Below are 17,214 nucleotides of genomic sequence, written 5' to 3'. Positions count from 1 at the left end.
GAAGACATTTTTATTAAGTATAAGCTACGTACACCCTCTTCTTTTGAAAGATACAGCTAAGCAGCCTTGCTCTGAGAAAAAAACTAAAAGTTATCCATGTTTCTTTTTCTAGAGCAAAATGAACTTTTCATTTCCTCTCAGTACTGACAACTTGTGCGAAGTTTGTTGCTAAACAGACATGCTTTCTTATTTAACTAGGTGTTTTTTTGTTTTTGTTTTTATTTTTCTAGTGGGGAAACAAGAAAAAGGATAATGAAGGGTAAAGAAATCTGGTAATACGCCCAACTAAACTGAGTACATTAGAAGATTTGAGTGATAAAATGGTTCATAGTGTATACTGGAAAGGGAAAAGGAAAGGAATGTTATCACGTGTTTAAATTTTCTATAGCTAAGCTATTTGAAATTTCGCTTCTCCTTTTTTTTTTTGACACTTTAATATTGACTTCCTATCTTAAAATTTCATACAAATTTCTAGACAAAGTACAATGGGGTCTGGGGCAGTAGCTCATGCTTGTAATCCTGGCACTCTGGGAGGTCAAGGTGGGAGGATCCCTTGAGCTCAGGAATTTGAGAACAGCCTAGAGCAAGAGACAGGCCCTGTCTCTACTAAAGGAGCCTGTGGTCCCAGCTACTGGGGAAGCTGAGGCAGGAGGATTGCCTGAGCCCAGGAGTTTGAGGTTGCTGTGAGCTGGGCTGACTCCACGACACTCTAACCTAGGCAGCAGAGTGAGACTCTGTCTCCAAAAAACAAAAACAGACAGACAGACAGACAGACAGACAGACACACACACACACACACACACACACACACGCGAAAGAAAAAGCACAATGGTATGAATATAGTAAGCTTTATTAAAATCATGCTCCATTCTTTACCATGTTCAGAGTAGAATTCTAACACCAAATGAAGTTCTTGAGAAAATAACCTTCCTTCTATGATATACAAACTGCATGTTATATACTAATACATAATATATGGCAAACTTTAAAACTACAAAATAGACAAAGCAGCTTAGGATAGAAGCTTCATAATGGTTATATTGTATCTCTTCAATTAGTTGTCTTTAAATACATCTTCTACAGATATTTGGGGGGGGGTGGAATCTAGATTACCAGATTATATACAAAAGTATTATCTAAAAATATTTAAATAATAAAAGGATTTGTACCAAACCATTAACAGTGGTTTGATCTGGGTAGTGAAACTGATTCTTTCTCTGTCCTTGTCTTCATCAGTTTTCTATCTTTTCTGCCTTTTCTTCAATAAACACATAGCTATGTATTTTTTTAATTAAAAATCATGCATAACACTAATAATGGACATGTCACAGATCAAACTGTTGCCCAAATAACCACAACAAATGTAACAAATAAAACTAAGCGATGGAATGGGAGGCTGAGGCAAAAGAATTGCTTAAGCCCAAGAGTTTGAGGTTGCTGTGAGCTGTGATGTGACAGCACTTTACTGAGGGCGACAAAGTGAGACTCTGTCTCAAAAAAAAAATAATAAATACGCAATGAAAATTAATTTAGCTACTTAAAGGATAAATAAAATAGTTTTAAATAATTTTTAGATTTAGGCAAATATTATCCCTCAGGTAGAATGATTGTGACATTGTTTCCACAAATGATTAAAAATGGGAAGCTTTATATACTCATATTTTAAAATTGCCATATAAAATAAACAAAAGTATACTTTAAAGAAAACAAGTAAGTATAAAGTTAATTGTCATAAAGAACAAGCTAATTCAGTCCTCCACATTGTTAATCACTGGAGACCTGGAGTGAACTGCTGACCTCCCCCACCTGCCGCCACCCCAGCCGCTCTAGGCCCAGTGACTGCAGAACCTTCCCAAATCTTTATTGACAAGGAACTCAAAGCAATGTTCTTTTTCACTGTTAATAAAGGCACTAAAGGCTGTGTGCAGTGGATCATACCCTAGCACTTTGAGATCAGTCTGGGCAAGATAACAAGACCCTATCCCTACAAAAAATTAGCCAACATGTGCTGGCAGGCACCTTTAGTCCCAGCTGCTCAGGAGGCTGAGGCATGAGGATCACTTGAGCCCAGGAGGCTGAGTGAGCTATGATGGTATCAATGCACTCTAGCTCAGGCAAAAGAGTAAGACCCTGTTCCCCTACCAAGACCAAGAAAAGAAGAAAAAAAAAAGAAAAAGAAGAGAAAGGTACTATTTCAACACCCATAAAGACTATATACCACAGTACTTCTACTTAACTCCAAATATTTCATTACAGAGAAAAATCAAAGAGTGGTTCCACTTATTAAAATACTTCAAAGAGTAAAAATGTCTGGTTTACCCACCAGGGAAAAAAATGGGCATCGAAAGATTACAACTCCATGGTTTTCTTACATCACGTTTCAATGTGTTCCTTTATCAAGAAAAGTGTGACATTCTGTTCCAGTATTTTTAGTAAAAAAATTAAATGTTTGGGTGCTGAAAATGCTCCAGAATAAGGTGCCCCCACTGTCATCTGTATTTCTAAGATCTCCAATATAGAACATAAAATAAAATGTCATAAGAGTTAAGGCATACATTTCTTTAAAAAATCAACTTTTACTATTAAACTAAGCAGAACTTGAAATTCTAGCTTTTACTACATACCTGAATTAGAAATGAGATTACAGATTAATCATACCTAGACACACTGTTATAGGAAATAAGCACAAGTATATAGACATATTAATATACAAAGGTTGGGTGATTAGGTTTGGGGACTTACCCTAGAAAAAGCGCTACACACCTCATTACTGACTATCACTCTAGTCACCTTTAACGTACTCCCCTTGGGAAGCGACGCACCATGCCAGCACCTAATGTAATCTTCAAAGCAATTTTTTGGAATTCTTTTTCTGGAATGGTCATCAGAGCTGCTGTCATACTAGGTCAGACAATTAAGTTCACAAATTCATGCTAGGAAAAGTGCTCCATACCTCACTGCTGAGTATCATATGGTCACCAGATGGCCTAGCACTTTGTTTAGGATGAGTTCACAAACTTAACTGGTCTAACCTCGTACGGAGAGAGGGAATGTGGGTATATTTTATTTAATAATCAAACCAAGTCAATATTATAAATAAAGTACTTCTCTAGATTTTGTTAAAAAAAAAATATATGACTATAACAATTATAAAGGGGCCAGGCACAGTGGCTCACACCTGTAATCCCGGCACTCTGAGAGGCCAGGCGGGCAAATCACTTGCGCTCAGGAGCTAGAAACCAGCCTAAGTAAGAGGGAGATCCCGTCTCTATTAAAAATAGAAAAAACAGAAAAACTAGTGAGGCATCATGGTGGGAGTCTGTAGTACCAGCTACTTGGGAGGCAGAAGCAAGAGGATCTCCTGAGCCCATAAGACTGAGGTTGCTGTGAATTATGATGATAAGACAGCATTCTATGCAGGGTGACAGAGTAAGAGTCTGTCTTCAAAAAAAAAAAAATATATATATATATATCAGAAAGAAATTTTTCAGGTCATCACATTATCAGTAAATGTTAAGGCTGATCCAAGCCTGAGAAGTCTCTGAAAATAGCATTTAGGATGAAGAGGATCTTGTATATTGATATAGAATGAAGATATGAAACAGGAGAGAAATATTTATAAAATGATTTGAGAGTACAAAAGAAACAGATCTGGGAAGACTGATATTATGTGAATATGACACACATTATAGATGTGCAATTAAACAACATGAATGACTACATATCACATACGAGACCTATATATGTAGAAGAGAGGATACAACCTAACTACACACAAGGCTCATGTTAGAGGTTCAAGTAACAAGAAATGGCAAAGAGCAACAACTGACTAGTTTTCACGGCAAGGGTGTTTCTGTGCCAACAGAAACAAGGACTAAGAGCTGCCCGTGTGGTGCAATGTGTTGCTTTTCTGAGTGTGCCTGGCATCCATGTCCTTGCATGCTTCTTAAACTATCTTCCAAAAATTAGCCACTATTCTATTTAGCCCATACTGTATAACACGTAAGAAAATACTAATAGCACTGGCACTTTAATACTGTAAGTGGAAATAATCACAAGCATGTGTTGTGGCTCCAAAAATAAAGACCATTTCTTAATAATGAAAAAAAGGGAGGTAGGTCACAGAGAGTAAAGATCTTAGAACAAGGAAATTAATACAGACTTTGAGAAAACATTTACAACCTTGCATTTAAATCACGCATGCACACACGTGTATGTGTATACCTTTAAACATATATTATTCATATATCTCTATCTCATTTTTATTTTTAAAATCTCTAAAAAAAAAAGGCAAATAACCAAAGTATAATCCAAAATAGATAATCTTCAAAGCAATTTGACTTAAATAGAAAGGCTTCCAAAAGTTTATAAACATTGCTACAGATATGACGGTTAACAAGTTAGTCGGTTTTTTTTTTTTTAAACCAGGCATATAATAAAGCATTAAAAAGTATTTCATTAAGCATTTAAATTAACCATAAAAATAATTTTTATGTGATCATTGGTAAGCACAGGGAAAGGAAGAGAACTGAAACATCAGTCTGAAGGAATTCTTAACAGATCCCCTGAGTAAAATATTTAAGAATGTGGACAGGCTTAAAGGAAACATTAAGGTTATGTTTCAGGTATTATACCTGTACGATCAAATTTCTAGAGCATTTATTTTGGCACAAATTAAACACTAGTTTTCACACATATAAAATGATATCTAAAATGAGACAGAAAAAAGGTTAAAAAATATAAAATAAAATAAAATGAGAAAGGACAAACTATGAGTAGTAACCTTCCTACAGTTAAATAAGGAGAAGAAATAATTGAGTTTCTAATGACACAACAATTTAAGGATTCTCTTTATAAGTCCTTCATTCTCTTTTTCACTAATCTAAATTATTTTTATTTTCAGGTATTTTTTAAAAATGGATCATGACTAAAATATATATAAAAGCAAGGATATGAAGTGTACCTCTTTGGCTAAAAGCAAAGGTCTTACGTTAACATGACCTATGATGAGACTGAAGAAAACTCCTCCCTTCACATATAAGCAGTGTATGCTATGCCTTAGCAAGTTTCTTAATACATTTCTCCACTTCTAACAGGGGTAAAAAGATCTATTATTTGTTGCCAGGGTGTCCTGGCCCAAGTCCAAGGCAAGATGACCTTGTCCTTGAATAAAACAATAGAATATTGCTTCCTACAGCAAGCACAGTGGAAAACCTCCCCAAGAGATATGCTTATTTCATCTCAGGAAATACATCTGTCATAATGGACAAAATAAGCATCAGAAAATGAAGAGGTGGAGTCTTAACCCAAAGAGGCGTAACCTAGCAGCTATAATTAGTCCTAGATTTTTTTTAAATGCGAAGGAAAATGCATCAATCAAATTATACTAGAGTCACTCTCCCCAATGTTTACAGAAGGTCAAACCATCAAGGTAAGATAAAAGAAATAGGAAGGGGAGAAGAAGGAGGCCACACTTCTTTGCTGGATCTTCAAATGATAGTCATTAATTTGTCAAGTATCCTAATATCCTCTCCTCTATCACCTATATCGGCCTACTTCTCTCCATCACAATCCACTCCAACAGTGATGATTTCATTGTTTTTCTTCATGACCTTCTGGATCCTCATATCCTTCTACATCTTCCTGCCTTGGTCCTTCACATGCTGGTTATTCTTCCAGCCTAGAAATGCATTCTCTATACTGTGCTCTTAATAGCTGATAAACAGTTTTAAATTCTGACCACATCCTTCACACATGGTATGCAGGAAGGGGAGAATTAACCCAAGATATGTTCTCTCATCTAATGGTAAAAACCAAACGAGTATCTAAGCACCAATTAGAAGAATTAATAAAATTAAGCATACATATTAAGTGTTCCTGGATCACTATTCAGAGAGGGCAGAGATACATCTGATCAGGTAAGGACCAAGTCAAAGGCAAGCCAAGAGCACCATTAGCTGAGAAATAGGAAAAGAAAATGAGCCTGACATGTTTATAACCAGACCAGCTTGTCCTTAAAAACAAAACAGAATAAAACAACCCTCCCCCTGCCCCCCATAGCCTCACATAGTTGTAAGAGAGAGAATGTGGACTACAGAGGAACTTAGTGATCAACAGGGATTTAGACAATATCGTTAAGTTATATTACATCTTTCTTGGTTAAAAGGCTTATGAAATGATGAAATTGATAATTTATGGCTACAAATGAGTCACAGGCGGTATAGACTTAAGAGAAGTGATCATGAATCGAAGCTGTGCTCCACAACACAGTCAGAGTTCACTAGGGCAGACATGGGGCAGATGCAACAGCAAAGCTAAGCGCTTCTGGTCCAACACGGCAGTCGTGGTTTGAGACTCAGAGGTTACAAAGCAAAGGAAGCTGAGACATGAAGTTTATGCTTTTTTGTTTTCATTATTTTGAGACAAGGTCTTGCTTGCTCTGTTGCCCAGGCTAGAGTCCAGGGGCATCATCACAGCTCACTGCAACCTCAAACTCCTGGGCTCAAAAGATCCTCCTGCCTTGGCCTCTCCAAGTGCTGGGATTACAGGTGTGAACACCACACCTGACCAACATTTAAAGAGTTGAGCGGCAAAAAGAAAAGTGTCTATGATGGTAGGGCCAAAGTAGAAGGAAGGGACTGGGCTACATGGCATTTGTCCTGATCATTTCAACTCAAGTCTCGAGATAATTTAAAATGGGTAGATGTGTTATTGATCAAGCCAAGCAGTGGAAAGTTGTATAAAAATAATCTGATCATGGTATTGTTGCTTTTTCATATTAACAGTGCTTGGAATGCCATCCATGCCAGGGAAGAAAGAGTGAACGGGGCAGAAACAACCACTTTTTCTCAAGTTGTGAGTTCCACTAGCTAAGACCAGCTCTCATAATTACACAGTCTACAAACTATTGCTTTAACCGCAAACTTGTGCTATCACAAGTTGGTCAACCACATAAGGGGAGATAGCACAAGTTTGCGGTTAAAGCAATGGTTATGAAATCAGACAAATGTAGCTTCCAATGATGGCTCTACGATTTACTAGTATATGTACCCAGAAAGAATTTCTTTTAATTTCAATTTCTTATACCTTAAAAGGTGATAATATATTTTCTTCAGAGGGTAGTTGTAAGAATTAAGTCAGATGATACATAACATAGTGTCTGACATACATTAAGTGCTCAGGAAAGTATAGCTATTACAATTTATTTCCTACACTTAAGTGACGGACTTTCTTATGTATATCACTATTTTTATTATTATTTAATTATGACAAGGTGTGATTCACAGTATGAATCCATTTCTATAAAAATGTAAAACTAGAAAACTGGTTTTATCTATTTAAAATTCATGTACTTTAAAAATTTACAAGGTTTCAACTGGATGCAGTGGCTCATGCCTATAATCCTAGCACTCTAGAAGGCCAAAGCAGGGGGATCCCTTGAGCTCAGGAGTTTGAGAACAGCCTGATCAAGAAACTCCATCTCTACTAAAAACAGAAATATTAGCTGGGCGTTGTAGTGGGTGCCTATAGTCCCAGTAATCCCAGTTGCTTAGGAGGCTGGGGCAGGAGGATTGCTTGAGCCCAGGAGTTTGAGGTTGCTGTGAGCTGGGCGGATTCTACAGCACTTCAGCCTGGGCAACAGAATGACCTCTGTCTCAAAAAAATAAATAAATAAATAAATAAATAAATAAATAAATAAATAAATAAATAAATTACAAAGTTTGAAAGCTACCCTACATAATAGACCTACCAAAGGCATCTGAGCTAGGCAAAATAGGGAGAGAGGGATTCCATAGTTAAAGAATAAAATAGTTGATAAATTGAGTAATGAGACTTTTAATGTTATCTCAACATTTTCCCCAACTTATTTAGCCTACAAAACTTTTTCATCTAACACTCATTAACAGTCTGTACAACTAATGGTTCAGAAGTCTTGAAAAATGCAGTTTCATAATTACATTGTTGAAATGTTGATAAGCTCCTCTTATTTTCAAAAAAACCCACAGGATTCTTAGATTTTTATATTCATAAAAAATATAAGATTCCTTTGAAGATTAAATAAATAGCCTACATGACTACGAAAATACAACCCAGGGTTGGGTGCGTTTCTGATAATACACAGATATCCATTTTATTGTTATGTTATCAACTAACCATATAGAATAGGGATGGGAAGGAGGTATGAGAAGTAAAATTTAAGGGGTTTTTAAGAGGTTAAATGACACTTCATTAATCCAATAATTCAATTACATGAGAAATTCAGCCATATTGGTTGTGTATCTATTTTGTGCAAGCAACTGAGATATGCACAGACATAGAAAATGAATAAAAGATAAAAACCTATATGCAAATTGACAAAGAGGATGGACAAATAAAAGCTGCTCGGGAGGCTGAGGTGAGAGAATCGCGTAAGCCCAAGAGTTAAAGGTTGCTGTGAGCCGTGTGACGTCATGGCACTCTACCCAAGGGCAGTACAGTGAGACTCTGTACTCAAAAAAAAAAAAAAGAATAAAGACCCATAAAAGACCTGAAAGAGTCTGACAAAGTGAGATAACTAAGTTTATGACTTGTTCCCAACTGTAGCTTTTAAAAAAATGGCTTCCCTAATGTTGTTTTTGATTTTTCTGTAGTCAATAAAGCAAAGCTACTTAAAAAGCCAAAAAGTTTAGAAAGATAAAAATAAAAGTATTTGTGAATTTAGTAAATTTTATTCATTTGAAATTAGCACTGACACTATTCTCTTTATGCATCATATTTTGAAATAAGTTCTCATTTATTTTTGCCCAACAACTATTTTACTGAGCCACCTATTGTGTGAATAAACTCCTTGCATTTAATTAATATTCTAAAGGTTATTATTAAATGGCAAAGTCTAGATAAACAAAGGATTAGTCAACAAGGATATAGCAAGACCGTGATACATAGATCATAAGCTTCGAACTCCGCTGCATATGATATTCTGAGACGACAAATTCTGCTATTTTAATTTCTCACAAAAGTATCATGAGAAATACTGCTCATGTTTTCTGTGAATTTCTTGATCTGAAGTTACTTTGTGGTTAGTGTTAAATGCTGTCATAGGATTACACTAAATGTTAGTAAAACATAAAGCACTTGTTGGGAAACAGATATGCTTACAAAATAAAAATAGTACCATTTGGTATTATCTGACCCAACCGGTGGTCTGGTTTAACAATTTTAATAACACATTTTCCTCTCCCTACCAGTAAGTAGTTTTAACAGTTTTCTTTTTCATTATTATTATTAATAACTTACTAATAATAATTTATTATTATTAATAATTTAAACCTCTTCCCTCTATTATAAGAGAAGGACATATGAAGAACATAAATAAAGGGCCTATGTTTTAAATTTTGTTTCTAAGGTTCCTCAAGTACAGTTTAACTTATATTCTTAACTTCTGCTTAGAAAAATCATGACTACAGAAGAACATAATTTCAAGGGCTCTGGTAATAAAATCAAACTACAGAGGAACTTCTCTATAACAACCTCTCCTGTTAGTGAGGTTAAGTATGAGATTGGTCTTCTTTCGGATCTGATCCGAAGAGATTTAATTAGTGAGGTACCACAAGGACCTCATTATGAGGGGCTGGGCTCTGAGCACAGAATCACAACATGCTTCCCATACAGCTATTGCCTTAAAACACCTCATTTCAGTCATAAGTGACATGATACCTTAACAGTCGTTTCATCTAAGAAAACCTCAGATCAGTTAATAATTTTGTTCATAAGGAAGAACAAAACTAAATTATGTTCATGCACCTAAGCATCTAAATATGCTAAATTCATGGCCTGCTATTTATAAATTTACAAAGCCTGAGCGACTTATTTTTAAAGTATAACATTTCATCCTTTTAGAATACATAAAAGACAAATCCTATACTATAATAACCTGCTAGATGCTAGCATATAGAAGCAGACATTTCAAAAACACTCTGTCTACTACTACGTAAGCTGCCTTAATTGATGTACTTTCATGTTGCATATTTAAAACACTTATATGTGTGTGTATACACACACACACACACACATATCAATGATGTGAATTAGTGTGATGGCAGAAAACTCCCAACATGATGATAGAAAAGTGGCAGTGTGAGAACTCACATTCCTGAAAATAGGAGGCTCTGACATGGGGTGAGGCATAGAAAAGTGTTTCTCAGAAACAGCGGTAGCTGCCCAGGGGATTTCAGCATGACAAATGCATAGCTGACTCATGGGATCAATTATAAAGAAGCAATAATTTTTTTTTCATGGTACTAAAAAAAATTCCATGTTCTCATCACTGATGAGTATATATTAAGAAGTCAGATGAGTTCCACTGATTGCTTTATTACCAAATCAATAGCCAAAGCTCTCCTTCCCCTCAAACCTACATGTGAATAACTCACTACAGATTATTCCTGTTCTCAATAACCTTTCTCATGATCTGTCAGTAAATTCAACTACAAAAAAAAAAAAAGAAAGAAAAAAACATTTTTTTAAAACTATTCCAGTGCAAAGTTAAAGGTGAATTATTAAGCTTTCGTTTCTGATTATAAAAATCAGCTGCCCAGTATTTATCAATGTTAGTGATTTTGCTTTAAAAGAATTATTGGACTCATTTAAAAATATTTTTTAATTACGACAAAACTGGAAGAACAAATCAGTTGTAATTTACCCTCCCCTCCTCCAAGAAGACTATTATATCCTCTAAAAAACTGATTTCCCTGAAGAGAAAGAGCAACAATTCCCATTTTAAAGCAGTTCTCTATGATGTGCTATCAAAGCACAAGCAGCATTTGTGATACTTACTGAGTGTTTCTCCTGCTGGCCCATAACTCCATGGTTAGCTGGGATTGCTAGTGGTTTCATAATGAAGAAACATATGCTGAACTGAATTTACACATCATGTACCAAGCTCTCACGATGGCAAGTCACCCTCTACAGCATTAAATTAAAAGAAAAAGAAAGAAAGAAAAAAAAAGAGGGAGGAGGGAAAACCAAGCTGCAGCTTAAAGTGTCACTACTGGTAAGCTTAAAAACCCTTCACACTTGTAGACCAGAAAAGGAATCCGAACAACGGTGTTCATCTCCATTTTTATAACATGGAAACTCTAACCATCTCAGGCTATGACAAGACCGAGAAAACCTAGTCCAGTTCTCAGTCTCCCAAGGAAACAAGATCATTTCTGAGAATGAAGAACAAGAGGCAAAAGAAAAGGAGGAAAAAAAAGAAAAGAAAAAAGCTAAAATGGCTGACTGCACACAGACTCCCCTCAAAAAGGCTTAATACAGAATTATATTAGTCAGGGTGGTATAAGAACTAGGCTCTAGCATTCAGCCAAGCATTGTTAACACCCTTATTTCATTTGCAATCACACATAGAGACCCCTCCAACCAAGAGAAAAAGAAAGAGAAAGAAAGAAAAAAAAAAAAAAAATCAGGGCAGAGCGTGTGAATCGGGACCTCCTCCCTAGCTGCTAATGATGCTGACAGAGTGGTGACCAGTGATCTCTGTCCCACTCCAGTAACCAAGTTTGCACAATTAATCTTAGCAGCATGACACTGATGGACATTTAATTTAATGACGTCTGTCCCTCACACTCAACACAAGCATGCCTGCTAGCAAGAGAGTCACTAACAGAGACACAGCACATGCACACACACAATCTCAAGAATCATGAGTCTGAATGCAATACACCAATATAATTACATTATTGTGCTTACTTTGGAGGACCATGGCTGCAGGCAGTTGGCATAGCAACGCACAAGGAAAGCCATTTCCTGGGTAGAGAGAAAGCTTCCTTCTCTAAATAAAAAATTCCTCTTAGGAAACAAACGGCATTGCTGCTTCCTGCAGAAAGCAAGACACTGTAGTCTGTCTCTTAACCTGCAAGGCTCACACTCAATGCAGTTCTAGTGATGTAAGTGGATTTCTCTCTCTCCCTCCCTCTCCCCATATACACTGAAATATTCAGCTCAAATGGCACACACATTCCTTAAGGCGCGCCCCCTCCTCTACTTAACCATTTCACTCATTAAGGTAGCAATGGACAATTCAGATAAAGTAACAAGCTCTTGCCTGTATTCATATCAGCGGCTGTAGGTTAAGCAAGTCTCAGAGGGATGGAATCCATTGATTGCTGACTCCAAATAATATCACTGAAGACAGGGTGGGAAAATAGACCAAGGACTTACTTGAACAGCTTTGAACTAAAACATGATTCTTCACCACGGTGAAGATAAAGGAATCTGTATGACCTCTACCCTACTCTCAAATATCACCATGCTATAGTAAACAAATATCTATCAAAAATTTATAAAATGCATACTTGACAAGCTTTGTAAAAATTCAGAAGATGTGATTTTCACAAACACCCACATGCACACATACAGACACACAGTTGCACTACTGCCTTGCAAGTTAACACAGAAATAAACCCAACCAGGTCTTGATTTTTTTTTTAAATCAACCAAACTTCTAAAGGTAGACAGCTGAAATTAAATGAAATTAAATTATTCTATCAGAAACTCTTGATTTCACCGAGGTACGTAGATTATTTGAAAGACTGCATTATAGTTAACACAGAATAAGGACATTTCAACTCTGAGGCACTGGTCAGTTTCTTGCAACTGGATCTATACATGGCATATGTAATAGAAAACAGATACGTACAGAAAATTTGCATTTTTAATCACTGACTTTGGAACTGCCAATGCTGGATAACTTGTATTTCTTGGCTATCTACCGAAGACTGTACCCACCCTATTCTCTTTCCTTCTTTCTCCTCATATCTAAAGCTGACCATCCCCCTCCACATCACTGTGTTGGGTCCTGCTTCTCCCCACACACCCCAAAACCTTTCTTAAACTTTTAATATTACCCATTATCCTTGTTCTCCACATATATATGCCCTCTCTCCCACAACCAGAGGTCCTCAACAGCTTTTAAATGTGCAGCTCTCTTCCACTGCAAAACACAGCAGGACCCCATTTTTCCGATGACCACAGCTCTTCCCCCACTTCCCAATCAAATCTCTCCAGAATCTAGTTTGGCTTTCATCATTTCTTCAACCCATGTGCTACTCAAATGAAGAACCATGGTGACCCCATCATACAATCTATACATCTAGGAATTTACCTTAACTCCTGTCTCCATGACCAATCCATCACAATGTCTGCTTATTAATTTCTCTAATGTTTCTCAAATTTAGGTTTCTTTTCATCTCTGCTAGTATCCTCCCACTCCAAACATTAATTTTTGCCTTGAGAACTGCAAGTTTCCTTAATAAACTGCCTGAACTCCATTTTAATTCCATCCACCTCACTTATTTATCGTACTACTCCTGAGATCTTTAAAAGGTAAAGTCCGATCATCTTACCCTCACTCACTGATCCCCTTCTACAAACTAAAACTCTTCCATGGCTTCCCACTCTCAGTATGATAGGGTTTTGGTCTTCATGCCAGGAGCAATGGGAAGCCATGGAATCTGCAAGGTTGACCACTTCCCAGACTCACGCCATGCTCACGGTCATTCTCTGCACTGCAAACTGTGTGGGCTGCTCTTCCATGACAGGCAAAAAGGCCCTTACCCATGTTATTTCCTCAGCTCAAAACTTTCCTCCTTCCTCCCTTTTTTGATTGAATCCCAGAAAGTATATTGGTAAAATACCCTCACTTTTCTTCATTTAAGCACTTACTTATTAAAATTAGGATTTTACAATTAGGCATGAAATTATTTAAGCAGCTGGTGTCTGTTTCCTCCACTCCACTCAAATGGGCACTGCTGCAATACAGCACCCAGCATGGGACGTGCTATAGGCACTCACACTTCCAGTGAATGAATGAACTCTCCACTCACTGGGAATGGAATATTGGCAACACCATATTTGATCTTATAGACAAGTTCCTGTCAAAAGCTCAAATACTTTTCTATAATAGATATATAATGAGTGACTGAGAAGCAACTGTCACCAAAAGGTAGAAGCAACGAAAGTGTAAGGGCTGGGTGCAGTGGCTCACACCTGTAATCCTAGCACTCTGGGAGGCTGAGAAGGGTAGACTCCCTGAGCTCACAGGTTCAAGATCAGCCTGAGCCAGAGCAAGACCTTGTCTCTAAAAATAGCTGGGTGTTGTAATCCTAGCTACTCAGGAGGCTGAGGCAAGAGAATCACTTAAGCCCAAGAGTTGGAGGTTGCTGTGAGCTGTGACGTCATAGCACTCTACCTAGGGTGACATAGTGAGACTCTGTCTCAAAAAAAAAAAAGTATTCATTAACACATACAAACATATAAATAAAATATGGTTTATATGTGCAATGGATATTATTCAGTCTTAAAAAGGATAAAATTCTACTACATGGTACAGCATAAATAAATCTTGCAAATATTAGACTAAGTGAAATAAGCCAGTCACTGAAGGACAACTGCTATATGACACTCAACTTTAGGTACTACAGGCGTCAAATTCTTGTAGACAGAAAATGGGATGATGCTTGTCAGGTGCTGGGGGAAGGGGAATTTAGGGAGCTACTGTTTAAGAGTTCCAGTTTGGGAAGATTAAAAAAAATTCTGGAAATGGATGGTGGGAATGGTTACAAAACAATAAAAATGTACTTAATGGCACTGAATTGTACACTTTAAAAATGTCTAAAATGGTAAACTTTAATGTTATGTATATTTTATCACAATAAAAACAAGCAGCAACTTGGGCCCTAAGTAATTAAGCTCTACATCCCCTATACTGCTCAGGTCCTACATGTCCATGTGCCACAACTTCTTCTCCAGGTTAAAGTCAAATTACTTCCATGCTGATGGTATATGGCCTTCCATGGGAAGGTTTCCCCTTGCTTGCCTCTTTCCGGAAAAATGTCTCACTTCTCCCAAGAAGGAAACTAACCTAATCAGGGAACCTGATAGATGAGGTAAGAAAATCACACGTCCTCAGGCACCGATGCTTCTCCGGCTGAGCTCTGGTGTGATCTCTCTCCCAGCCTGGCTCGATGCCTACAAGCCACATATCTTCATATCTTAACACTCATGATTGTAATTTGAAATTTTATAATCCACATTATTTGTATATTGAAACACAATTATGTCAGGTTACAATGTGCCAAATACTGCTTAAGAAATACAAGATTTAGGAGAATCACTTATTAGATTTTACACAAACAAAAATAAATCACACTTACCTTGAAGTAGCCCCCAATCCGGGTTATATTTACCCTATTACTTAACCACCTAGATTAGCAAGCAGAATTCAACAGAGCCAGCTAAGAAAAAGAATCCTGTAACAACTTTCTCATTTTTATCAGGAAAATCTAATGACTTCAAAATTATTAGTAACAATGCTCCAGAAGATGGAAGCTACATAGTTCAGGAAACTATGTAATGTATGGCTTTTTTTTTTTTTTTTTTAGTAAGGCTTTCCATACTAAATTTCATAGCCCTATACTCATTTATATTTTTTCTACCTGAAGTATTCACTTTCTAATTAGTATGAAATGGAGAAAAATGGTTTGCTATCCTCGGTAAGATTAATCATATTTAGAACTTACACAGTGTTTATCCAAAGATCCCAACAGCTCTAGGTTACTGATACCATTCACTTTGCTCAATAGTTACACACTGATTTCTTCCCTCTTCCCTTTAGCCCAGAGAAAAAAATTACAGAGGCTGGAAACCTTACAGATATGGCAGGAAGAAATTATTCTTTGATGCCAGGAAACAAGAAATTTTTCTAATTTGATTTTTAATATTTTGTTGTTTCCCAAAGAAATCACACTTCAAGTGTTATTTTCTATATGAATACACCAAACCAATTAAAAAAATTAAGCCAATGCAAAATAAAGGATGGTAGCTATGGTCAGTTTTCCTGCTCAAAATTTCCTAAACCAAATATATTCCCTATTAATCAGTACTATACTTTCTTCTACAAGCAAAAGGCGAATCTGACTTTTATACCTTAACTCAATCCTTCATTTTCAAATCATTTATTTCATTCATGGTTATACCTCTGGTCAACAGCATACCCCACCCAAAGCAGTTCTACAGAAAATCTGGGCTAGAATTTTATTTTTCCACTTTGACCAAATGAAATGGTACTTCAGGTTCATTATTAAAAATAATTTAATTACCACATAAAGCATGAAAAAAACCAATGTAATAATGCCCAATGTAGTGAATGCTGAATAAACATTTGTGTTGAATTTTAAAAAGTGCTTTAGATATACTAGGAATCTGTTAATGTTCAGTATCAGATTTAATTGAGAGTCTAAAACAAGATCACCCAGATATACTTCAGAGATAAATCAATCTTTAGGCTATTTCTCTCTTTCATAAAAAAAGTTTCTGACAGCAAGCTGTTTATATTGAATCCAATTCACAATTAGAAAATTGGGCCTGTTGTAGTGGGAGGCCTAGCATTTTGGGAGGCCAAGGTAGGAGGATTGCTTGAGGACAGGAATTCAAGACTAGACTGGGTAATAGCAACTCTATCTCTCCAAAATAGAAAGAAGCCAGCAAGTCAGTGGGAAATTCCAGCCAGGGGGGTTTAAAAATGCAATTGTTTGAAAAAGACGAGCTGATATTAATAACAAATTTAACAAAGCTTACTTCATTTCCTAGAACCTATTTTTTAAAAAACGTCAGACTTCGTCTTATAATGCTCAAGGTTTCAGAGGTAAAGTCCTCGAGTACTGGTTACAAATCATTTAAGTGCTTTTTTTGGGGACACCGGTTTCAAACACGGCTTCCCACTATAATATTTTTACAAAGCAACACTTAGCTATAAAGACCTAGTATTTAGCAGGAAAAATATTACTTTCTGATTGATAAGTTTACATGAGCACAATGAATTGTTAATTATCCCTCTGCTTTTATTTTTTTAAAAAATATGAAACATTATATCACAAACCAGAATATAACCTTGTAAGTTAGCTAAGGTCAGGAACGATAAAACATTTTATTTATCTGATATTGTCAACAATAGATTATGTTTTATCCCTAGCAGTTGCCATGTAGTAATTTTATTTTTTTGCAGTTTTTGGCCAGGGCCGGGTTTGAACCCACCACCTCAAGCACATGGGGCCGACGCCCTACTCCTTTAAGCCACAGGTGTCCCTGCCATGTAGTAATTGTTAAAATAAAGAATATATAAGTGTATATATAACTATTATGTACCCATAAAAATTTAAGATTAAAAAATTTGAA

General features: G+C 36.4%; 1 protein-coding gene across 15 annotated transcripts in view; it reads right to left on the bottom strand.

Moving 5' to 3' along the window:
• Nucleotides 1–17,214, bottom strand: part of RAPGEF2 (Rap guanine nucleotide exchange factor 2) — a 299,942-nt gene that overhangs the window by 95,279 nt on the left and 187,449 nt on the right. For 3 of the 15 annotated variants that reach the window (XM_053583729.1, XM_053583751.1, XM_053583760.1), the window contains exon 1: nucleotides 10,816–11,407. The exons of 10 other annotated variants lie outside the window; for them this stretch is intronic. In XM_053583729.1, coding sequence (XP_053439704.1) covers nucleotides 10,816–10,875 — 60 coding nt within the window. In that variant the 5' untranslated portion in view covers nucleotides 10,876–11,407. Of the gene's footprint in view, nucleotides 1–10,815; nucleotides 11,408–11,730; nucleotides 11,902–17,214 lie in introns of those variants that run through there. 2 more of the 15 variants (XM_053583740.1, XM_053583769.1) reach the window with 2 other exon arrangements.

Source organism: Nycticebus coucang, chromosome 1, assembly GCF_027406575.1.
Source record: "Nycticebus coucang isolate mNycCou1 chromosome 1, mNycCou1.pri, whole genome shotgun sequence".
Classification (NCBI taxonomy): Eukaryota; Metazoa; Chordata; class Mammalia; order Primates; family Lorisidae; genus Nycticebus; species Nycticebus coucang.
The sequence above is the reverse complement of the archived record's forward strand: the minus strand, read 5'-3'. Positions and strand labels throughout refer to the sequence as shown.